Genomic DNA, 25,207 nt, shown 5'->3' with positions numbered 1-25,207 from the left:
CTGGCCTGATGGCAGGCCACAGTCTCAGGCAATGAAGAGCACAGACTCTCTGGGCACCCGAGACCTGCTGTTGGTACTTAAGGTGACGCTGTGGTTGGATGTGCTGGCGTGAGCTCTCAGGTTGTGTCCACAGTGACATCGAGAAGCCTAATAAACATGGAAGCATCTCAGGTTTGATGGTTCTGTGTCCTCCTTGAAAAAGTAAGTTCGTACATCTGGAGTGAAGACTGTGTGCGGTTGCAGACTGGTGCAGTGAAGAGGTTACCAGCGAAACTGTGCACTTCCTGGTTGTTATTGTGAGACGATAGTGGTTGTGCAAAGGCTCACAGCCAACAAGGGGTTTTCTTTGGCAGAACAAATCCAAAGACTAGGAGACAGGCAGCCGTTGGCTGGGACAGTTCTGCTTGTCCCAGCCACTTCCAGGAGGTGGATAAGAACACTGCTTAAAGGCTCTGGATGCCCAGTGCCGGTTCGAGTCATCGCAGGGAGAGAACCCGTGGTGTGGTTGACAGCACCCACCAGGGGACAGAAGGTGGTTTGAGGAAGAAAGACCAAATTCATCCTCCACCTGTCGTCCTCCACCTCCTCACAGAAGAGGAGGAGAAACCCTGGACCGGCAATCGGATAAAGGCAAATGTAGATGGAATCAGTAGAGGTGAGGAAATCAGAGCCAGATTCTTCTGTGTGTGGTGAAGTGTGAGAGGGAGATCTTCAGAGGAGGAACAGTTTGGAAAGCAACTCCTTTGGAAAGGAGAGTCTGGTCCTGAGAAGCAGCCTAGCCTTACTCCAGGACACGCCTGAGAGGAGAGAAAAGCAACAGCAGAAGGAGAAACTGCCTGTGCTGGCAACTCCAGGTCTCCGTGGTGCCCTCACTGACAGTTACTGATTGATGGGAGCCCCACTGGGGCAAAGCTCTGCCAATGGATGGTGTGCACCTCCCGGGAAGGGGAGTTCTGTGGGCATGTGTTCTGCAGCCCTGGAAGCCTTCCTTGCATGGAGACCACCTTTGGCTTGTCATGTGCAGATAAATGTCTGTAGGATTGACCCCACGCCAATCCAGTGGGTACTAAGTGGCAGTGGAAGTGGGACCAGCCAGAAACTAGATCTTACAAGAAGCTGATGAAAACGAACAAAGAAATGATTTAGCATTTAAAATACCAGGTGTGAAAAAAAAGACTGCTTTGAGGAAGGACTTATGGTAAAGCTCCATGCTTTTTCCCTTGTGAAATCAAACTCCTGATTGGGCTGCTTGGTCACCCCATACCACACTTTGTGTGGGAATAAGGAACCTTGAGCCACTTTCCAGCTGTATGTCAGTGTGGATGTTAGCACTGTAGGTGGATAGAAGAAAATCATCCATTCTTTAGTTATTTCCGACAAAATCCTTGTTGGTTTCAAAGCCTAGACAGAAAAGCAACAGCATAAATAGGTACAAACTGATGCTTGAGAAAGCATTCCAGGGAACGTGGATGAAGGACCAGCGTTTTGCTGAGCTGATGCCCTTAAGAATCTATATTCCATTGAAGGGCAGGTATTGTTGTACATAAAGTTCCATGTGCAGTCTTGCCTTGGCCGCTGTGTCTTATTTGGGGGTGGTGAGGGCGGGTTGGTATGTTTTATCCAGGAGTTGTTTGATCACATCTCAGTCCAGGCATGTAGGTGAACATGAACGTTCTCTTTGCTTCTTGATTCCTTACACACAGAGGAAGAGCGCTGGGAAATAGTAGACATAGACGGATTATAAACACTTCCAAGAAACTTATCCAGTGATGTTAAAAACAACAGTGGAGGAAAACCTAGAGTGAAGGGTTATGTAATCTCAGTTCCCCAATGGGCAGCCTTTCATGCCAGAGAAGGAGGTTTCAATCCCAAGGGCCCAAGATTTCAAAATAAATAAACAAAGTAATCCAAGGATATTTCTGGGTGTTGAGACCGAGTTCAAGATATTGAGAAATAGATACTGTATGATTCCAGAATACTCTATGATCAAACTGTGATATTGGTGGGGGAAAATAACCACGGATGAATATATAGATTGCCTGGAAAGTACAAAGCAGCATTTTGGGAGGAGAAAACCTGCATTTGAAAAAGAAGAGGTGCTGCCTTCTCAGTCTTTGGATCTCTTTGCCAGAAATTGAGGGCTTTACTTTGATTTTATTTCTGAATAAGAAAATTAGTTTCTAGGGAACAATCATTGTTAGAGTTGAAGTGATAGTTTTGATTTGACATAAACAGGATTGTACAAAATACTGCTAATGAGATGTTCCAAAGGGAATTGAAATAGAATTTGTATTTGCTTGGTTTAGCCTCTTTAAAGAGGGGTCCTCTTAGCATTGAAAATTAGTGCCTTATGGTGAGTCTGTGTGTCCCCACTTGGAGGTAAAGACTTCCCTACCTTCCTTACATTTTATGACCTTTCTTAAAGAGCTTGTGTTGTACTTTTCTGCAGTTCTGCATGGTTTTTTTTTTTTTTTTTTGATATTTACTAAGTATTAGCCCCTTGTGAAATTGAAATGTATCTGTACTGAAACCCAGCTGCCCAAGGGCTGTGTTCCCATACAGAGGAAGTACGAGTTGACACATGGCTGGAATGGGAGGGAAACCTTTCTTCCCTAAAAAAGGTAATTGCAATATGGTTATATTTGAGTACTTCTTCTGACAGGAAAACATTAAACCATGAAATGTGTACACATGATGTATGTATATGTATATATACACATTTATATTTAATCACATATATAAATGTGTGTTATTTAAAGAGTTATTTTTTGCAGCTGCCTACATTATACATATTGCAAGTATTCATTAAAAAAAAATTCTTGTAGCCCTAACTGTGTTTCACATGTTGGCTCTTCCAAGGTCCCAGCTTTTTAAACTAAATGATAACTTGAAACAGGCAGTGATTGCTCTTGTGAAAAACATCATAGTTATTTAAAAAACCCCTGTATCCTAGAAACAGACTTAGAGAGCTTTGGGGAAGAAAAACAATCTAGACAGCAGGTGGGAGGGCGGTCGGTGGTGGTCAGTGGGGTGGTTCCCTTTGGTAGATGACCCGGGGCTGCTTGCGTGGGATTGAGTGCTCTCTGCTAACGATGTCTGGAACCTCACACACCAGGCAGCTGTGCTCCTTGTAATGAACGCCATTTAATGACTACAGGTGCATCGCACGATCACCACTGCCTGCCTCAGATCCCGAAGAAACTGCAGCTCTTCCTCCCACGCGTTCAGTTTACATTCCTTCCAGAGCCACTGAAGCAGGCTCTGCTTTACTTTGGAGGGTTGGTTACAGAGGAACACTCCCCAAACAAAATCTTTCGGTATTTTTTTCCCTTTACTGGCCATTCAGAGATATTATGCTGCCTTTGTTGATTCAGTTAAGTAGATGCTTTCTGGTCCAAAGGTCTTTTTCTTAGGTTTTTGTAACTGTAGATATTTAACAAAAACAGAGCACTATTTAAGTGTGCTTTAGTTTGTTTTTATAGGGAAAGAGGGAGGCACCTATATTTTGATAATATTTCCCTGACCAGCTTAACTTTTTTCATGAAATTTTTTTCATACCAGAATAACTAATAAAAATGTAGATCTTACGTACATGTAATTCTTCCTTCCTCCTTCTTGCCATGGCTTCCTTGTGGGTATAGTGGACTTTTCCACCCCGTTGACATTGAGCTTGCCTGGGTGACCTGCTTTTACTAATGGACTGCAGGCAGAAAGACAGTGTGCCAGCTCTGAGCTTTAAGTTGTATGGTTCCACTCTTCCTTATACCATAAAAAAGGCATGTACCTGGTCTGCTCACATGCCAGTTCCTTTGACATCTGCTTTTCTTAGTTTACCTTAACAGGGAAGATTTACTATTTATTAATTTATTTAATGTTTATTTATTTGAGAGAGAGATAGAGCATGAGTGGGGGAGGAGCAGAGAGAGAGGGAGACACAGAATCTGAAGCAGGCTCCAGGCTCTGAGCTGTCAGCACAGAGCCTGATGCGGGGCTCGAACTCATGAAACCACGAGATCATGATCTGAGCTGAAGTTGGATGCTCAACCCACTAAACCACCGAGGCACCCCAGAAGATTTACTTTGTAAAACAATCTGGATAATTGTTAGTCTTAGAGCTGGTGATGCTGTTTTAATCAGACAGGATACATATAGGTAAAAATGCTACTCTGGGGGACTACACCTTCTTGCCACAGTGAACCAGAAGAAGGGTAGGCACTTGACCCAAGAAAACCAATCTGCTGTAAGGTGCTGTAAGCTGCTGTAAGGTGGCCTCCCAGAAGAGCATTCCCTAAGAGGGATGATCTGATGAAATAAGATCAATCAGAATTTTTCAAGGAATTTGTAAGTTAAGTTAGAGTTGAACAGTAAGAAACTGGAACAGAAGTAGAATACCAAGTAGAAGCAGAAACAGCCGTCATGAAACAGCTGCCATGTTCATATCAGCTTCAATAGCATTTTCTGAAAAGGACTGGCCATAGGGCAACATATAATGGGTTGATGAAAGTACTGTGGATTCTTAACGTCATCCCAGTTATTGAAGCATATTCAAGTCTCCATAAGGTCAGGCTTATGTGGCCAGCTGTTCCTGGGTTGTCTTGGGACTTGCATCTTCTGCATTGCTGTGCAGAGCTTCCCTGTTCAGTCCCATCTCCCTTGAGAAAGGGTGCACCCCCCTGCATTGTATTGTAGGCGGAGACCCCAGCGAGCACTCATTCTGTGTGAACCTTCCCTCTAAGAGCGGCGTGTCTTGATGTCTCAGAGCACCAAAGACTGTCATTTAGAGCAGGAAAACCCAGCTGCTTTACCCCTCTTTACCCCCTTAATCCTGTCTACATCTTCTGTCTGAGAAAGCTTGGGGTAGGTTGGTAGATGCACAGAGAAGTAAGTGGGGCCGGTTCCATATTTTCCCCAAGACCACTGCAGCACTCAGAATTGTCCTCGTGGCCTGGGCTTTCATAGGGCCTGCTGCGTTAACCATATTTATGCCTCAGTGCCCATTTGGATTTTTAATAGAAATGTTTTCAGGTCTCGGATTCTTGATTACATCGAATGGAAAATGTCCAGTTTCAGTTCATGAGTGAGTGTGGACAGAAACCTTTTTAGAAGACCCCTGAAATCCCATCATGCCTCCTCCTCCTCTTTTTCTGGTATGGGTTTTCGGGCAGCCACGGTGGGGCATGCGTGTAAATACCTGTCAGGCGTGCTCTGCCATGTCTCCAGCGTGGAAATGGAGCAAAATTAGATGCCTCTTTTTAAAGTTTTAAAAAAGACTCTTAGTGGAGAAAGTGATTCATAATGTTTCTTGTCAGAGATCCCAGTTTCCAAACCACACCTTAATATACCTCAAGAACATATAATATGTATGTTTTAAAAACCTGCTAAAGGTACTAGAAACTATATTCTTGTCTCTGAGCATCAGATAATTAGGAAATTTGGACATAAGCTATTTGTCTCCACCAGTGACACTCCATAGATTGCATTTTTCTCATCTATTGGGTACTTACTGTGTGCCAACCACTGTACTGAGTGCTTGCTGTTAAATTAAGCCAGTATGTTACATCATGATATTAGTATATGGACTATTTAAAATTTATCCTACATGTATTCGTATAAGTTTCTTGGGAACAAAAATACAATGAGTTAAAAATTGCCCAAACCAGGATGCCTGGGTGGCTCAGTCGGTTAAGCGTCCAACTTTGGCTAGGGTCATGATCTCATGTTCATGAGTTCGAGCCCTCCATTGGGCTTGCTACTGTCAGGGCAGAGCCTGCTTCGGATTCTCTGTCCCCGTCTCTCTGCCCCTCCCCCACTTGTGCACACGCTCTCTCTCTCTCTTTTTCAAAAACAAACATTAAAAAAAATATTTTAAAAAATTGCCTAAACTGATCTTACTCATTGGGAGGAGTGCCACTTTACCCGATATGGTGACCAATGGTAGCTATACATGAGATGAGCACAGTACCATGGACATAGTTATTGAAACACTGCGTTGTACACCTGAAATGAATGTAACATTGTGTTTCAACTATATTTCAGTAAAAAAGGTGGAAAAAAAGAGTGCTACTTGAGCTTTCTCTGTTATTTTTACGTGGGTGCAAAGCTAAGTTTGACTACGTTAAAAAAACCTGTCAGCTTCATGATTTGTAGGGCTTTTATGACAATAACACTTAAAAATTATCTGAACTTAGAGTTTCTGGCAAGAATTGTTTAACTTAATCAGTCAGATGCAAAATAAGCCATTCTAATTATTTGCGGAAATCCATTTAGATGCCTTTCAAACCAAGTCAAGCCATCAGCTCTTACCTGGAAATTTTGTAGGAACCAAAGTCCACCCTGCAATTTTCCTTTATCGTAGAGTCTTAAATAATAATTAAGATTGTAATGCAAACATCTTGAGATGAAATTTTCCATATTTAGACGTTCTTGTGGGTTTTGCTGTATAATATATCATGGGGTAAGTGTCACTACTAGCTTGAGCTTTACCTCACCGTTACTCTGCTAAGAGCTGACCACACGTAATGATACCTCTTGGATTTGCATAGTAGTTAACAGCTTATGAATTATATCCATACAAATTATTTCAAATGGCCCCTACCACAATCTCGTGAAGTAGATGAGCTGTATGAGTAGTATTCTCAGTGTCTTTTTTTTCCCACCCTAGTTTTCAAGATGCTGAAGAGTGGTGCCTGTGAGTCATTTTACTGTATTCTATTCCATTGAACCTCTGAATATTAGTTTCTTTGTCAAATAAAAATCTTAGCACTTACTCTGTCATAAGAAGGAAATGAGATGACACCTGACATACTGTCAAACACCTAGGATGTGCTCAGTCTGTTTCCTTCCCTTGCTCCAAACTTCCCAGGTGCCTAGTATCTTAAGCACCTACTAGAAGTGTAGGAGAGGCATTAGGGGAGAGTGTGAAGGCTTGTGTTGAAATCCCAGCCCTGCCATTTCCTAGCAAAATGACCTTGGTCAGGTTCCTGATGAATATCTCTGTAGTTTCCTAGTTTCTGAAGGGATAGGAATGTCACTTAAATGATTGTGGGGTGCATGTGAGCTCTGAAGCTTCATTAGGTACTCAGTACATGTTTCATGAGTCTTACAGTGCTCTGTACATTTAGAAAGGTCCATAAAGTCTGTTTCTGTGTTCTCAGAATCTAGGGAAAAAGAAAAGCAGAGAAATGTGTGTGTGTGTGTGTGTGTGTGTGTGTGTGTGTGTGTGTGTGTGTAGGGGAAAAGAACAGAGGAGTGTGGGTATTTATATTTTACTATATAATAAATTAACCCAAACCTTAGTGGCTTAAAGCAACAAACGTTATCTTACAGTTTCTCTGCCTCAGAAATTCAGAAGCTGGTTGTTTAGCTAGTTGGTTTTGGCTGATAAATTCAGAAGCTGGTTGGTTAGCTGGTTGGTTTTGTCTCAGATTCTGTCATGAAGTTGCAGTCAGGGTATCAGCAGGGGCTGCCATCATCTGAAGGCTTGACTGGGGCTGGAAGATCCACTCTCAGGTTTGTTCACTCACCTGGCTTTTGGCAGGAGACTTTGGTTCTTTGCCATGTGGGCCTCTCTGTGGGCTCTCTAAGTATTCTCGTGGCCTGGGAGCTGGCTTTCCCCCAGAGTGAGTGATTGGACAGAGAGAGCTCAAGACAGAAGCTGCAGTGCCTTTTATGATCTAGTCTCTGAAGTTGAAATAATCACTTCTGTTTTATTTTTTGCTTTAGACATCAATTGCTAAGACCAGCCCATGCTCAAGGGAAGTGGAATTAGATTTCACCTCTTGAAGAAAGTATCAAAGGATTTGTGGATAGATTTTAAAACCATCACACTGTTCAACAGGAGAGGCACTGTCTTGATGGAGAGAGGAATTTGAGCATGAGTAACCTAAAAAGAATTAACTGAAAGCTGGAAAAGTGACAATGTGTGACTACACATCAGTAATTCATTTTTAATTGGCAACTAATCATTTTTCAGTTTTGTTTATTACATGATAAATAAAAGATGGAATACAACTTTGAGAAAAGGGATATTTAGGCAGAAATCTTTTATAATGATGAGTTCTATTGAACTTGGCAGTAATCCCTTGGAGAAAGTAGTTGGGGCCATTTGATGGAGTCATTTAAAAACTGAGCAGAAAGAAGTTTGTGCTTCAGGGAAGAGAACAAAAAGTGAATGATAGAATCTGTGTTCTGCAAGCTTGGATACCTCTGATTCTATGAAGAGAATTATTTGAGATATATGATGATAGAGGGCCAACAAGGGCAGAGGGGGGGAGAGAGAGAGAGAGAGAGAGAGAGAGAGAGAGAGAGAGAAAGAGAGAGAGAATCCTAAGCAATGGGATTGTAGGGCTTGATCCCACAACACTAGGATCATGACTTGAGCTGAAATCAAGAGTTGAATGCTCAACGAACTGAGTCACCCAGGAGTCCCTAAATTCAGAGATTTAAGAATACCAGTTTTCTCCTATATAGCCAGTTGCTTCAACAGATTTTTCTTTCACCTGAGCCCATCAAAATTCAGCAGTTAGAAAAATGTTCATATCTTCACCTTCCTTAGTATTTCTTAAAATAAAATGCATTCATATTGTAGTATCTGTTTGCTCTGGATTCTTCTTGCCTGTGTGATAGAATTGGACTCCCCCAGAGGCACATCAAGGTGCCTGCTTCTGGCCTGGCAGCTGCAGTGATTCAGAATACCTGCACAAGGTACAGGAAGTTTTGGTTTCCCTCTTTGCTCTGTCTTTTGAGTTCTTCCTTCTTTCAGGCCAAATGTAGATTTTGTAATGTGTGATAGGTCATTTTCTTCTTAGTGTCTGCCTTTAGTGTAAGAGTGAAGTTTCCAAGCCCCCTTACAAAGGCAATGGAACCCTGATGGCATTTGGCTCCTTTAAAGTTTTGTGACTTTCAGTTATTAGTTTGAGTAAAAGTTGCTTCTTTGCCTTTGCCATGGACAATGGAATTCCTGAGTATTCCTTGTCTGAGTTCATACTGCCTTCGATTCCTTTATCTTCATTTACTACCCTTGTGTTCTTTGCTATGCACTCCCCTCTGACCATATAATCTTTTCTTGTTCTCAAAGAGGGAGAGCCACTAGGTGGACTTTTGTTATAAATAGAGGGGGAGGATAAAAATACAGACTGTTTCCTTGGGCTTGATCGAGGCCAAAGGAAGATTGGAAAAGTAAGGAAGTACACATAAATAGGATTATGTGCAAACAGCTAGGGGAAAATGGAGAGATGCAGTGTTCAAACAGGCATGCCTAGGTTGCTGAAAATTGTGTAGGGAGTGGGTAGGTGGGTTGGTTCAGGAGGATGAAAGGTGGAAAGAAAGAAGGAAAGGTTTTCTAGAGGGAGAAAAATGTCACGTGAAGCAATGTGGCATGTGAATGAGGACCATTGGACAGTTTGGTTCAGCTAATGCCTGGACTCTTTGTGGGATGTTGTAGGATGTGAGGCTAGATTCAGTGTCTGTGGGGAAGGGTCTCAACTTTCTTTTAGGGAGTTTGATTTTGTCAGAAATATTTGTCATAACCAGTGTGTAAATTATATGGAATTCTAACTTTGAAATTGCATGGTAGATATAATCTGGGACCCTCATGAGAAGTGGCCCCCACTTATTCCAGCTGGTGAATAAGTCATGAAATTTGTTCCTTGGTAAACAAATAGCTCAGCAGATAATCTGTCCTTTGAGTCAGACTTGCTTTTCCACATACAAACAAACAGATGTTATTTATGGAAATGGTGAGTGATAGACTGATAACAAATGCCTCCATTTACTTTCTTTGGAAAAACAACAAATGTGGGGACAAATAAAACCTAATTCTGTTCCAAATTAAGGCACAGAAAATTTGAATCATGTGGAGCATACCTAACCCATGGTTTCTGTAAGGAAGCTATACAAACTAGCCCGATTGTGTGAGTACTAGGGCTAGAAGACCTGAAAGTGTTCCCCGCTCTGCCCCTCGTTCACTGGGTTCAGGAACAGCAGTGAAGGCCTCTCTTGTCAGTGGCACCAAAGCCCCTCCTCCTGTGGCCGTGGGTGGGATCTAAAGGCGAGAGCTGCTAAGACCCGGGTTCTTGAAAGGAGGTAGAGATTTTCACATGCAAAAATGCATCTTTTAAATGGTATTTCTCCCTTGGGAGACAACCACTTAGAAAGAGTAGCATCTTGAATGTTGATGCCAAAAAAGAAGAAAATTCCTGGACAAACTCACTCAGTCTTTCTCAAGTGTGGTTCCCATGGTTGTCAGAATTGAATTGAGAACATGCCTACACTGAGCTGCCCCGAACCCCCGCTCCTCCCTCATTTTCTTCTTTGCTTCATTTTATGTTATGAACTGAGTTAAGTACTGTCACCTTGGGATATGTTTCTTCAACCCTGTGTCGTAACATTTCAGATGCCACTGTCCCTTCTGTATAGGATGGGGGCAGTAGGTTCCCTGGTATTTAAGATGAGGAGCAGAGATTTCTGGATATGTTCTAGACAGGTGAGTTTTTAAAGTTGTGTCAAAGGAACCCCCGTGGAACAGCCTGCTGCAATTGCAGGACACCAGGACTGAGGTGCCCCAGCACTATTTCTAATTGGTTGTGGTGCCTTTGAGTGTGGTCACCTCTTTCCCTGGACTGCAGTCTGGAGCCTATCCTGAACTTTTCTAGGCGTTCCTTATCTGTTAGCTGAGGTATGCCTGGATAGTTGAATCCCCTCAGGGGATGTTAAAGAAAATACTTTACAAAAAAGGTCAGAATATGAAAATGTCAGAAAGCCATTGGTTTGTTTTGCTAGTTTTCCACTTTTAGTACTGACTGTATTTCTTTCCCCAAACACTGGGTCAGGTCCTGCTGGGTGAGCAAAGTACTTGTTGGGTAAAAGTTAGTCTTTTGACTATAAAATATATTGCACTTTCAAACATACTTGATTTTGTTCCAGAGATAAAAATAGGATCTTTTAAAAAATATTTTTAGAGAAGAGAGCTTATGATTGGTGTTTGAAGAGTAGAAACTCCAAGGAGAAAAAGGAAATATGAAAAAAAAAAAAAAATCCCATAGTCTCAAGGTGTGCTGTTAGAGTCCTTTTAGGGCATTGGAGTCCGGGTGGCAGGGTAAGATTGAAGGTTGAGAAAATGTGATTATAGGTGACAATTTGAGTTTTTATACCTTGAGTCAAGATAAAACAAAGACTGAATGAATGAAATAGGAAATTAGACCTGACTCCTCAAATGCGTGGAAATTTGGGATGAAATCTACTGTCTTTGTGCTAGATCTCTGGCTAGTCTCTTGGCCAATCTCCCTGAGCTAGAAACCAACATGTATTTCTATGATTGGGTAGGTTTTATGGCCTAGTGGTAATTCATATGAGACTCACAGAATCTTGGTAAGTAGTATTTTCAATTTCCTCATTCATTGCCTGACAAGGGGAATTGATGCTTAGTAAATGAAAAATTGGCTTAAAAACTCCTTATACATCGGGGTGCCTGAGTGGCTCAGTCACTTAAATGTCTGACTCTTGATTTTGGCTCAGGTCATGATCTCATGGTTTGTGAGTTCGAGCCCCATGTCGGGCTCTGGGCTGACAGTTTGAAGCCTGCTTGGGATTCTGTCTCTGCTCCTCCCTCACTATGTACTCTCTTTATCTCTCTCAAAAAAAAAAAAAAAAAAAGTGAATAATCGTAAAAAAGAAAAAAACAACTCCTTACACATCATTGTAACTCTTATTTATACAGTTAAAGGAAGTTTCTATCATGTGTGGGTTTGGTTTCTGCGTAACATGTTGTGAAACTTTGGGAGCAAATAATTGTTTTTCTTTAGAAAAAGTGTTTGAGAAATTTCTATTTCCTGTTTATTCAGTTATTCTCTCATTGACATGTTTAATTGAAAATTTTCACTTTTTTATGTCATTGGCCATTTTTGGGTAATGTTTTAATGGTTTTGGGAAAAACGTGTTTTGTAATGATTGCAGAGTTTCCTGAATAACAACTGTTTTCCCTTGTTTTATGGCTAAAACATTTCATTTGTCTTTGACAAATGCAGCATCTGTTAAGTATGTTTTGAGGCTAAAGACTTAGTAAGAGTGTTCTTTACTGCTTTAACACTACTGGCAATTAGCCCATTGGTAAATATTATTTATTTAGTTTCTTTCAGTGAAGTTTGTTCATTCAGTTATTTTTCTCGAGCAGTTAGTATGAGACACATGTTGGACATCTAACAGTGACCAGACACATTCCTGCCCTGATGGAGTTTGTGTTCCCATGGTGATAATCAAACAGTAAATATATAAATGTGTTTATAATGAATAGGAAATGTAGGGCAAGGTATGGGGGATAGGTAATGTGTGAGGTGTTGCAGTTTTATGTCAGGTAGTCAGGAAAGGCCTCCCTGATAATCTGACCTTCTGGAGAAGTCTTGAAGGAAGTGAGGGAGGAAGCTGCATGGATCAGAGGAAGAGTGTTGTAGGCAGAGGGAACAGCAAGTGCAAAAGGCTTGAGACGGAAGCAAGGAAGCCAGAGTGAATGGGTTAAGGAGGGTTGTGGCAGATGAGGTCAGGGGTTTGCAGCCGTGGAGGCCCCAGTAGGCCATTGTGAGGCCTTTGGCTTGTGTTCTGATTGTGATGGGAAGCCACTGAAGGGGCTGGGGGTGCTATGAATTGATGAACATAAATTACAAAATGATACCGTGAGGGGCGCCTGGGTGGCTTAGTTGGTTGAGCGTCTGACTTCGGCTCGGGTCATGATCTTGTGGTTCATAGGTTCGAGCCCTGCATCGGCTCACTGCTGTCAATGCAGAGTCTGCTTTGGATCCTCTTCCCCCACCCCCTCTCTCTGCCCCTCCCCAATCACGCTTTCACTCTCTCAAAAATAAACAAACATTAAAAAAAAAAAAAAGATACCCTGCGAGCTATTTATTCTCCCGAATAAACTGCAAGAGGGCAAAGGTGGAAGCAAGGAGTCTGGTTTAGGAGACTGTTGAAATAATCCAGACACAAGATGGTGGTGGATTGTACCAGAGTGTTTGTCATGGAAGTGGTGAGAAATTGTTACCTACCTTCTGGAAATAGAGCTCACAGGATTTGCTGTTGTATTGAGTCCCAGATGGACACCGCCCGCCCGCTACCTAGTCAAAAATAGACTTGCTGTTTTCTGAGATGGGGAAGACTTGAATAGGAGCAGGTTTGGCTTTGAGTACAGGAAGGAATTAAAGCTTGCTTTTGAATACATTTTCCTTGAGGTGTCTGTGAGACATTAGCTATTTACCTAAGAAAGGCCCATCATCGTGAATCGTTGGTTGCTTGGGTATACACACATAAAAGGTAGAGGTGGTCCAGGCCATAGTTCAACATTTTCTATATGTAGGTGTGTAGGTAGTCTTTAAATCCATGCGATGGGACAGGATGATATCATCTAGGAAGTCAGTATAGAAAAGAGAAGGCTACAGAGACTGAACTTTGGGGCCCTCCGCTGAGTAGGGTCATGTGGAACAGTGGCCAACAAGGTAGGAGAGAACCACAAAAGAGTAGTGTAACCTAGAAGCCCTTTGGAGAAGGTGTATCATGAAGCGGTCCTTATGTGTCAGAGGGGCTAAACATTTGTGGAAGAAAGACACAAAATTTGCCATTGCATTTGGCAATGTGGAGATCCTGGTGACCCTTCACAAGGACAGTTTTGGTGAAGTATGGACAGCAACAGCTTGACTGCAGCAGATTCGAGAGAATGGTTGGGGAGGCAGGGGATACAGCCAGGAGAGCAGCTCTTTTGAGGAGTTTTGCTGTAAGGAGAGTAGAGAAATAGAGCGTTACCTGCAGGAGAGAGGAATGGAGACAATAAGAAGAGCAGTATTCTTGAGATTGGGACAAGGGTGCAACTTGTTTGTGTGGGAATGAGGATGAAGAGAGTAAGTCTTTGAGTCTGTAAGAGAAGAAGAGGTCCATTACTTTAGCCCGCAGGCAGGGGTGGGGCTGGCTTTACCTAGAACCCCATCCTTCTTCAGGAGGAAGGCAGGACAGATCCAGATCTAAGTAAGTTCTGGGTCTACCTAGATCTAGGTAAGATCTAGGTCGGCCTGAGTCTTAACAGCTTTTATTTTCTCAGTGTATCAGAGAGTGAGGTCATACCGAAGAGTGTGTGACTAGGTTGCTCTGCATTTCTGCCCAAAACGATATTTTTGGGACCATATGCACATTTTCAAATGTGGTGTCCATTTGATACCTGCTTTTTGATGAGCTGTAAGCAATTCTGTAAGGAACTCAGAATATATCCAGAAACTTACTCTTACATTAAATGATTTCATAGACCTACAGAAAGGCAAAGAAGAGTACATCTCCTTAAATGCATAAAAAGGAAAAGAAATCTTGTATATATGTGTGAGTGAGATAAGTAACTGGCATAGTTTCCTTCAGAGGATATTAATGGAGAATTGAAAGGGAGAGGAAACTCACATAGTCTTTCCTTTCATGTGTATCATCTGTGTAGCAACTCTTTCTTCCTCTATTTCTTCATTTAGTTAACAGCTACCCAGAAAAAAAAATTCAAGAGATAGTGCTGGAATATTCCTTGATTCTTATCTGAGGAGGTGCTCACATCACATCTAGAAATCTCGTCTAGGTTTCCCCTCCCTCTTGGAGGGTGTTCTGGGACTGGAGCAACCTGATTAGTAATCATAGGTTTGATATTAGTTTGTTCACACGGCATCTTTCTCGAGGAACAGAGAGTATTCTGTGGGAATTCTTTTAAGAGTCCATGAGGAGTTAAGCAAGCCTGGAGAGCAGAACAATGAAGTCCTGTTATTCTAAGCATTATTTAATAGTTTCATGATTTGTCCTTCAAAGAATTTTTGGCCTTCGGGCAAGCAGTGGACTGCAGCAGGCGAAGGAGCCCTTTGCTTGTTTCTCACACACGACCTGTGTATTGAATTGGTTCCGAAATCCGTTTGGACAGCTTCACTTAATGGGCAGGGTGATGGCTTGTAACCACCCAGGAGGTGCTTCCCCTTCCCAGAGGATACTGCCTGTGCTAGTTGGTCCCTGTTGTTGAAGTCGGGTGAAGATGTCACAGCATTCTGGATGCATGCGGAGGACCCTGTATTTGTTCTTGACGTTTGATGTGAGTCTTGCACTTATTATATTTGTTTCTTTGGCTGCCTCGGCTTTCGGTTCCATCCTAGGCTAATGACTGGAGGATGGGCTACTGTGCTCTTTTCTAGACTAAAATCCATTTGTCAAGAACAATTTTTGCATTTTTGAATTTTTCTCCATCATTAATGATCGGGGAATAGAAATGAAAGCTTTTCCTATTGGGAGGATATCGGCTTCTCTTCCATCCCATTCACCATCCACTCTGAATATCTGTGGTTTGTTTTAAACCATGTGCCAGTGCCTCTTCATGGAGGTTTCAGTTTGCACAGGGTCTGGCAGAAGCTGCAGACAGGATGTTGACTCTTGAGTGTCTTGACTGACTGACTGACTAGGAGGCCCAGTGGAGGTGCTACATGGCTCCAGGCAATCTATCCTTCTAGCCAAAGCCTCTACAACGCAAGATCTGAAAGCGCTTCCTTCAGATATGTGGGGCTGATTTATCTACAGGGGATCTGAAAGTTACATTTTTGTCATCAGAGGGACCAAGCATGAAAGCTGAGCCAGCAGTTGCGCCTGTGTACTTCTGATTGGCCTGAGTTTTCCTCCTCAGCTTTGTAATTGTTCATCAGCTATTAGGTACTCCAGGGGCGGTCTTTGACCACTGATTTCGCCAAGGGTTTCCTTATCCTCATGGGGGATGCAGGGCCTTAGACCGGAATGGCCTCCAGCATCCTCAGAACCCCCAATCTCTGTGGGGTTCGACAGTCTTTCCTTGGGGTATATTTTACCTTCATTAGGGGCCTCCTAGTAGGCAAGCCTGTGGGGTTTTTGAGTTTTAGTTTACTCAAAGCATTCGAGGAAGATGCCTGTCACAGACCCAAGTGGTCTGTGGAGGAAAGTTCGCTGCCACTCTTACTGAATTCCCACTTAACTCTTGACAGATGAATGGTGTGCTCTTCAGCTTGTCACATTTGAGGAATTTGAAACTCAGAGCAGTTTACCTTACTTTTTGGGTTCTTTGAAAGTTAAACTTTACATGATACCCTCGGCTACCTAGAAATGATTTTACAAGGGGAATCGGAGAGTGTATTTTCTAATCCTGTAATATTTACAGAGATCCTATTAGAGCTTTTACACATGACAGTCTAGTGTGAAAAGCAGCTGTGAATTTTTTAATACTGATTTTGAGATTGATTTGGTAAGCTAACGCTAATTATAATGAAATCAATGCTTCATGAAGACAAGAGGACTCGCTGAGATTATGTGTCTGCTTTAGAATTAGACTGCTTTTATAGCAGAATGTTAGTAAAATGCAAAGGGAAATATGAAATAAAATGTGTCTTCTAACAAGAAGATGTGAACACTGTAAAAATCAGAATTAAGTCATATGAAACTGTCTCTGCCTTTTGAAAATCCAGATGATTCCAGGCCAAAAAATTTTTTCTTTTGGCAAAGAAATAGAATAAGTTTTTAAAAACAATAGGCCTGGAGACTCTCAAGTGCCTATAAAGTGACTACTGTAGCTGCGAGGTGAAACGGGAATAATGATTAAGTGCTTGCTTTCTTTGGATGTCTCTCTTCGCCTAAGTGAGCAGAATTTAGGTGACGGTATGAGCATCTGCATGGCAGCCGCCCGGGCCACGAGTTAATGCCAGAGAAGACAAAATAGTTGGCACACCATTTCTAATTTCATTATTGTACCAAGAGCCAGAAAAAATAGAAGTTTATATTCTTTTGAAGTGGGACAGTGTTGTCTCTCCCTTCTTTTTTTTAAATGGGCTTCACACACTTAGATTCACAGAGTATTCTCAAGATATTTGTAAGCATGGTCTGACAACTTAGAGCGCGAGCTGGTTTGTGTGTGTGTGTGTGTGTGTGTGTGTGTGTGTGTGCGTGCACGTGCGCGCACGTGCGCACTACTGTAAAAAAAGTCGAACTATGTGAATTTTGTCTCTGGAATCAACGTTCTATTGTAGTTTTTTAAATTTCTGAGGTATACTCAAAAATTTTAAATGTTGTATAAGCATTCAAAGCAGTATTTGGCAAATTGCCTCTTCAAATAAAGTTTTATCGGAACACAGCCACACCATTCATCTACATATATATTGTTTTCGACAGGCTGCTCTCAGGCTACCACAACAGAGTTGAATAATTGCCAACAGAGTCCTTTAGGCCGCTAGCCTTCAAATGTTTATTATTTGGCCCATTATAGAACAGGACTCTGAGTCCTGTTTTGCAAGGTGCTCGAAGATTTGGTTGAGCCCTAGGACATCTCCCCACTTCACACTGTGTGTCCTGATCTCTTGTGTTGGAACCACTGAGTGAAAATGGGAAACGGTCTTGAAAAAACATTTGAAAAGATCTGAGGCTGTTTCTCTTCTGCAAGAATCATTTTCTTGTGTTAAGTGAAGGGGCCAACACAAGCTGATCTCTTCAAGTTCCTTCTGACTTGAGCTTTCGTTACTTACTCGGTAGTTATCTTTGAGGAGGTGAAGGGCTGTCTTGTGGAAGAGGCGTTACTAGGTTGTGAGACCCTGGGGAGCTGAGTTAGGGTTAATGGGTGCAACTGGCACACTTGAGCTCCAGAAGGAAGTGCACTTGCTAGGAACAGCTTAGAAACCAGCACGCGCCATCTTAGTAGATTATGAGCTCCCTGTCACTAGAGATGTTTAAGTAAAGGTTGTGTCAGAGGACCTTTGGGGTCCAGCTTTGAAATTCTGACTTTTTTTTGGTTAAGGTTCTTTGTCTCCAAGCTCAGGTTTGACCATGATTTTTTTTGTTGAGGGCCTATGGAGGCCTCTTGGATGATTTCCTAAAAATCTAGTCCTGGTCAAACCAAGGCAGTATGAGGGGGACAGAATTGCCTCTGGTAGGCAGAGGATGGCAGCAGAAAGGCTGGCCCAGAGCTAGTCTCTCCTTTGGCCCCTGAAGTAACACAGTGACAATAGGCAGGGCACTGCTTTCTATCATCCTTAGTCTCAGAGCTGAGCCATCTGGTCTCCAGCTGCGGCTACCATCTTTGCTTCCCTGCCTAGGCTCCTGGAAAGACGAAAGGACCTAGACAGGGGTGTATCACAGATGCAGAGATTGCACTAGAGTTTCTGTATTGCACTTTGCCCTAGAGTCTACATTGGGACTTGGTCATGAATGGCAGTTCTGGGTGAAGTCATACATGCTCTTTGTAGCTCTGCTATTGTGGCACAAAAGCAGCCATAGATACTATGTAAGTGAGTATGTGTGGCTGTGTTCCAATAAAACTTTATTTACAAAAGCAGGCCATGGGCCATATTTGATCCCTGGGCTACAGTTTTCTGACCCCTACTACAGACCCTGGACGTCAGAACTAGCTAGAAAACATGAGCTGCATGTCTCTCATGTTTTGTAGAAAAAGTGAAATGACATGTCCAACGTCACACCGTGGTCGAGGCAGGCTTATAACCCAGCATCTGACTTTTAGATTAGTGCCCATTTTGTAATACTTTGCTGCCTCTGCTGTGCACTCAGGTTATAGCATTTGGTTTTAAGGAGAGGGCCACGTGAGTGCAGGAAATACGTGCCTTAGTGGCCTGTGAATGGCAGCAGTGAGGGCTCCGGGATGGTATTTTAACAGAGGCAACCCTTTAGCCTCGTGACCTGGCCTCCCTTTTTCTTAGATGGTCCCTGTTGACAGTAAGGCACAAATACAGGTTGCATAAATTAACATGGGGAAATAATGCCCCGGAGTTGTGAAAAAGAAACGGGCTCCCACAGCTGCGTCACAGGATTTGATCACTTCAGCCGAGAGTGCCAGGAGATTTGAGACAGATGTTTTCAGACATGCCGCATGCCTAAAACATTTCCAGGGGTCGGACTGCAAATAGTGACTTAATAAGTGGAGAAACAGGGAAAGTATGCAAGTTGAGGACACAAGAGTTTATTCACCACGAGGTGCATGGCCAACCTCTTTGTATTACATCTGCCTGTCAGGGTTGGCTCTTTCATGTCGTGCCCTCCGTATTGCTCTTTGTCTGCCCGTGAATAAAGTGCAGCATTGTGGTTAGTAATCCCACTCCAGTGACTCGACTTCAAATGTGGTTTTGGAGTGCATCCCAGAGTTCTGTTTGCTAAGCTTCCTACTCCTGTTTCAGAGACACCACTGGATACAGAGCAGCGAGCACTGAAGGCTTCCCTCTTTCCTTAAACCTGTCGGGTTGTGGGCTCTCTCGTTCCCCCTCTCCTCTCCTTGCTTTTTTCCCCTTGTTTTTTTTTTTTTTTTAAACCTTCCAAGGCACTTTCATGGATACTAAGCTGATGTGTTTGTTGTTCTTTTTCTCCTTGCCTCCGCTCCTAGTGAGTAACCACACTGGCCGCATCAAGGTGGTCTTTACTCCGAGCATCTGTAAAGTGACCTGCACCAAGGGCAGCTGTCAGAACAGCTGTGAGAAGGGGAACACCACCACTCTCATTAGTGAGAATGGTCACGCTGCCGACACCCTGACGGCCACGAACTTCCGAGTGGGTGAGTTCCTCCACGGTCCCTCACTGTCCTTCCTGAATTGAGTTTTCTGAGATCGTAGCATGTAGACATCCTCTTCCACTCACACTGCTCTCTGCCTGAATGGGTTTCTGTCTATGAGCACGAATACGCTTCTTCCAGGAGATCTTTTAAATCACTTTCAGAATAATTTTTACCCTGCTTTTCTGGCTTCTCAGAGAGATGGCAACTAGAATGTTGCCCCTGATTGCTTATCATGGACGCAGCCTGTGGTGATATGGGGGGGGGGGTATCAATAGGACAGAAAGGGATAGCTTTTACATTGAGACCCTAATGCACAGTTCGCATTGATCAGCTTCACGTTTAATCTGCTCAGTAATAAGAATTTGTCCTAGATCTGACTCCCGTTACAAAATTTGGATAGTGTTGCTTAAGTTTAAATTTTTTACTTTACTGATAGTCATGTTCTAAAAAAAAAAAAAAAAAAAATCTAAGAATTGTCAAAAACTGCATTTTGGTTGTAGAAAGGGATACAGACTTGCATCCTTCACCACATTTCTGCTCTGATTCAGAAGGCTGAATTATACATTGATACATGACATGGATTTAGGGGAAGAAATGCTAGTGGCTTGCTGTCAGCACTCAAAACCTTTTAATCTCTCTTAACTAATTTAAATATGAACTACGGTGGTCCCTGAAAAGAAAGCTTTTTACTTAAAAAATTTTTGTGTTGTTTTTACTTTTTCGTAAAGGGCGAAAGTTTTGCGGTCCACCGAATGCTGTCACGCTGCCATGTTGTCATGCAATACAGTATTTTTGTCACGGAAAAATGTCTTTTATTATTTTTTGACCAATTATGGTTTGCCATGTGTACTCAAATAATCACAGACACCCACATTACTTTATGAGTTACTCACAAGAATAACCCAAATGTCAGACAGATAATAACACTGGCTAGATCTGGTCTTTTTATGGAATATTGCTGTTTAGTCTTGAGCGTGTGTGTCTGGGGGGTAGGAGAGAGGGTGTCTCTTTCAAACTGATTATCATCAAGACAAAATACAAGGGGGCAGCCTGAAGTCCTTATTAGCTCTTTTGATTATTCTCTGCTTTATCGTGACTCCTAATCCTGATGAGGTCAAAGCATTATTCTGGAGAGTCTGTACATGGAAAAAAACGTATGCCCATAGATACTATTTAAAAGGGTGTTGTGAATTTCCTGGCTATGATAGGGGTGTTTGGGCATATTTTAAAAAAGAATTTAGTTGGTGGATGCCAAGTTACGCTTAGCAGGGCAGAGCGCCGAGTCTAATGGGAAGTGTGTTGAACTGATGATCGGGAAACTAGATTCTGGTCCGGGTCCTGCCACTACCTACCTAATCCACAGGGTGTGACAGTTACTGTTTCTGGACCTCAGTTTTGTCTCATACAGAAAATAAATGGCTTATGTTTAGTGACCTCTGAAATTCAGTCTTCCTTTAAACTCTTAGGGCTTTTTATGAGCAACAAGTAATATCATTTTCCGGAGGGTTATAGACAATGAGGGGAAGAGAAAAGGCAGTTCCCAGTAGGTTATTACGTGCTTAATGGCTTTTTCCCACTTTTACTTTTCTTGATTGCCTGCCTTGCTCTCATGGCTTTCTCAGCTCCATCAGCAGCAGCAATCACTGCTTCTCCTCCTCCTCTCAGTTTTCATAAATCTTTACAGTAAGAATGACAAAGCAATCGGATGGGTGGTAATTTTTTGGCTTACAGTGTATTCATTTTGAAACTACATATTTGAAGGCTTTGAGAAACAGAGGAAGTCTACTTGTTAAAACACGCTGCACACTTTCCTGTCTGGCATTTAAGCAGCTGTTTAGGAACAGGATACACGTAGCCTATTCAAAATGTAAAACGGAGCAAACTTATTTACACAAAAAAATTTCAAAACCAGAGCTCAACTCTGCCACAAAAGGATTGGCAGAGTAGTTCACGAGAGAGAGAGAGAGAGAGAGAGAGGGAGAGAAAGAGAGAGAGAGAGAGAGAGAGGGGGAGAGAGAGAGACAGGCAGGCAGGCAGAAAAGGCATGGTAATAAAGTTTCACATTGGAAGTCCTGGGAAATATTTAATTTCTATCCTGAGCTATTTTCCTCTTCTCTTTATTTTAATTAAAAGACTTGATAATCTTAGGGACCAGTTTTAAATTTTTTAAATTGAAGAATGGTAATTTTGTAGAACTTATAGATTATGATTCTTCAGAAATACAGAAAATTTTAGAAGTTCTTTTTTTAGACATAAGTATCTTTGTGGACTTGACTGGTTTAATATAGCTTTATTACTTACAAAAAGTAGCTTTCTGGCCGTTTTTCTATTTATATTTGCTTATAATATGTTAAATCTTTTGCACATAAGACATGTATATGGAAAATAGAACAGCTTGGGGAAAGTTCAAAATTCATTAAATTTGTTAGCTGCTCTCTTTGGCCTCTGCTATGTAAGGTGTGGGGACTCACACACTTGTTCTGTAAAGGGCTAGATAGTAAATACTTGAGACACTGCAACACAAACATGTGGTCTGCAACTACTCAACTCTGCTGTGGCCATGAAAGCAGTGTAGGCAGTATGTACAAGAATGGGTGTGGCCGCATTACAAAAACCTTGGGTGTGCCAAATTTGACTTCAGTGGCACAGTCTGCTGACCCCTGCTCCCAGAAGTCAAAATACTACTGGGAAAACCATATGGACTTCAAGGTCAAGGGAGCTTAATTAAATAGTCCATTTTGATCATCAGAACTGCAGAAATGAATTTGAACATTTCCATAGTGATTTATAGGTTTTTTGTTTTTTGGTTTTTTTGAAGGAAGTGGAACACATACTATTATTAACATTTTCTTGATAGGGAAACTTAGGCAGTGGTGTAAGTGAGCTTGACTTAGTTACATAGCAAGTCTGTTAGCTAGGACTAGAACTTAGATCTCTTTAGGTCATCTGTTTACTTGATTGCGTGGGGTCTGACCACGATGGGTAGGAGGGACAAGGTGAAGAACCTCATGGAGTTGGGTTTTGTGGGAAGGACGGATGGTTTAATAGAGAATAGGCACCTGAGAGACCTGTAGCCCTGGATTGGAGTCCTGGCTTCACCATGGCCACTGGCCATATTCTGGCTTTAGATCCTCTTGGGCTCAGGTCACTGACCACACAGAAGAGGTAATAATAAATATACAGAGGGGCACCTGGGTGGCTCAGTTGGTTAAGCGTCCAACTTCAGCTCAGGTGATGATCTCAGGGTTCACAAGTTCCAGGCCTGTGTTGGGCTCTGTGCTGACCACTCAGAACCTGGAGCCTGCTTCAGACTCTGTGTCTCCCTCTTTGCCCCTCCCTTGCTCACACTGTCTCTCTCTCTCTCTCTCTCTCTCTCTCTCTCTCTCTTTCAAAAATAAATAAGCATTAAGAAATTTTTTAAAAAAGATACAAAGGATGGTTCTTTAGCAGACACAGGGGTGATACTGGTTTCTTCCTGTTTTGTGCTGCTTCTGTGCCAGTCTTTCTGGTCTTTGGTGATGGGGAGTCTGGGCTTTTCAGATGTGAGAGGCAGGTGTATTGTTTTCATGACTATTAAGCATATAGTCTCTGCTCTTGAGTATTCAGTTAGAGACATCTTAAGTATAACTTCCACTTACTGTGAGGCCTGAATGAGGATGATATCCAAGGCAAGTACTCTGAGATTCTAGAATAAACTCATTTTTATGAACATGATATTGATATGATATAGCAGAGTATTTCCATCAAGTGGCATTTTCTTTAAAGCAGATTTCTAATTATAACACCTTTTTTGTCACATTCTGAGCTTTGCCTCTTGGCTCTCCCCACCTTTGCCTTTTTAAAAAATGGAAACATATTCCTAGTTGGGTGGGCCAGCAGGTTAACCATTGTTGTTTTAATGGATTCTTTCCATTCATAGGGATATCATGAAGACGACCTTCTGGTATTTTTAAAGTTGTTTATAGAGTCATAAGTTCTCTTAATAAGAACACAGGAATTCATGTTGTCACAACTAGAATGTTTGAAATAAAATAATACTATCCCGTGACATAGCTTATTTGTAGAGCCACTGAAAAGCAATCATGACTGCTAAAATAACACATTTGGTTTATATGATGCTGCTTTCTCTGAAGAGTTACAGGGGACTCAGTTTCGATCAGCATCAGCTGAATAATTACAAAAATTATTTGATAATTTAAAAAGTATGTTCCCATGTTATTTCATTTGATGCTTATTTCCTCTGAGGGACGTAAATATCAGGATTCATATTCTGTGGATATGAGTACCATAGCCCTGGTGGGTTTGATTAAAGGTGACTCGCAGTCAGGTTTGCCTTCCCAGCGTCCACATACCTCCTTCTCACCCTGTTGCCAGGTGAGTATGTATAAAACACTGTGCTAGATTTTCCGAGACAAATCCTAAAGCTGTTCCCTGAGAGCTTGTGCTTTGAGACGAGGAGCGTGCATACATAAACCTAAATCAAAGTAGAAAGTGCTTTGCCTGAGCCTGAATGAGGATCTCCGAGAAGGAGATACCACGTCTAGCTGAGGAGGGAAAGGAATGGCGTGTGACTTTTCTGTCACCATGCTATCCCAGCGCTAACCCTTGTAGGGGTTGGCTTGTAGCCGGAGGTGGCTAAATGCATGTTTGCCTGATTGTAGACTGATGGGGGCAGTGGAACTTGAAACGTTGGTTAAGTTCCAAAATACAGATGGAAGGGAAGTAGAGGGAAGGGAGGTCTGGTTGATATGGGAAGGAAGAATTTACCTGTTGGAATTAGGCAGGGAGACAAGAACGTGCATAGGTAGTTTCTGAGAATTGGGAGTAGTTTCACTTAAATGCAGAAAGCATGAAAGATGATGATAATACATGATAAGTCTGGGTAGGTAGGTTGGGGCATGGTTGTAGAGTACCTTGAATTCCAAGTGTAGGAATTTGGACTTTTCCAGAACTTACTAAAGTTCTCTGAAAAGGGGACATAGAGATTTCTCATTTTGAAAAAAAGGAGGAAGTTTTCTCAGTTTTTTTTTAAGGCTGGAAACTAGCATTTTATTAGTCTAAAATAAGCTTTTGATCAGCTCATAATAGATGACAGTCTCTAGCCACTTTTAACTGTTGAGTTTGGTTTGCTGCTCTGTGTTGGGAATTTCCCCCGTATATCTCACGAAACCAACCTTGTACTGAAGTGTTTTTGAGGAATGGAAGCAGTTTGTTTTGTTACACTCATTATGTAGGGTCTCTTCGTAACGAGGGAGACAGTTCGCTCTCATCCAGGCAATTAATAAACCAGTAACTGCTCAAGGAGGGGGAAGCATTTAGATTTTTTTCTGGCAACTTAGTTCAGAGTCTTTCGTCCTCTGCCAGTTGTCATTGTTTGGATCCCTTGATGTTTATCCAGCACAAAAACCAGTGAAATGCCAACATATCACTCTTTGATTAAGTGGTGGATATATTTTCCCCTTGATGCATTGTACAGATTTATGTTTCTAAACATGATCTAGTATAATACTAAAAGAAAGTGGTTGCTTTCGTTTGGGCAATTTAGAATGCCTAACAATTTATCAAACTACTCCCACATATATTTAATCTTTTCAGAATATTTTCCAATAGTGAATACATGCCATCATGTAAAGCATTTTGTTGTTCATT

The 25,207-nt window shown here is 42.0% G+C and overlaps 1 protein-coding gene across 2 annotated transcripts in view; it reads left to right on the top strand.

Moving 5' to 3' along the window:
- The window catches only part of LTBP1 (latent transforming growth factor beta binding protein 1), a 398,959-nt gene that overhangs the window by 144,843 nt on the left and 228,909 nt on the right, over positions 1-25,207 (top strand). For both annotated transcript variants that reach the window (XM_042933279.1, XM_042933277.1), the window contains exon 5: positions 19,391-19,558. In XM_042933279.1, the coding sequence (XP_042789213.1) occupies positions 19,391-19,558 (168 nt within the window). The remainder of the gene's footprint in view (positions 1-19,390; positions 19,559-25,207) is intronic.

The sequence above is a fragment of the Panthera leo genome, chromosome A3 (genome assembly GCF_018350215.1).
Source record: "Panthera leo isolate Ple1 chromosome A3, P.leo_Ple1_pat1.1, whole genome shotgun sequence".
NCBI lineage: Eukaryota > Metazoa > Chordata > Mammalia > Carnivora > Felidae > Panthera > Panthera leo.
Note: the sequence above shows the minus strand (reverse complement) of the source record. Positions and strands in the feature narration are given on the sequence as shown.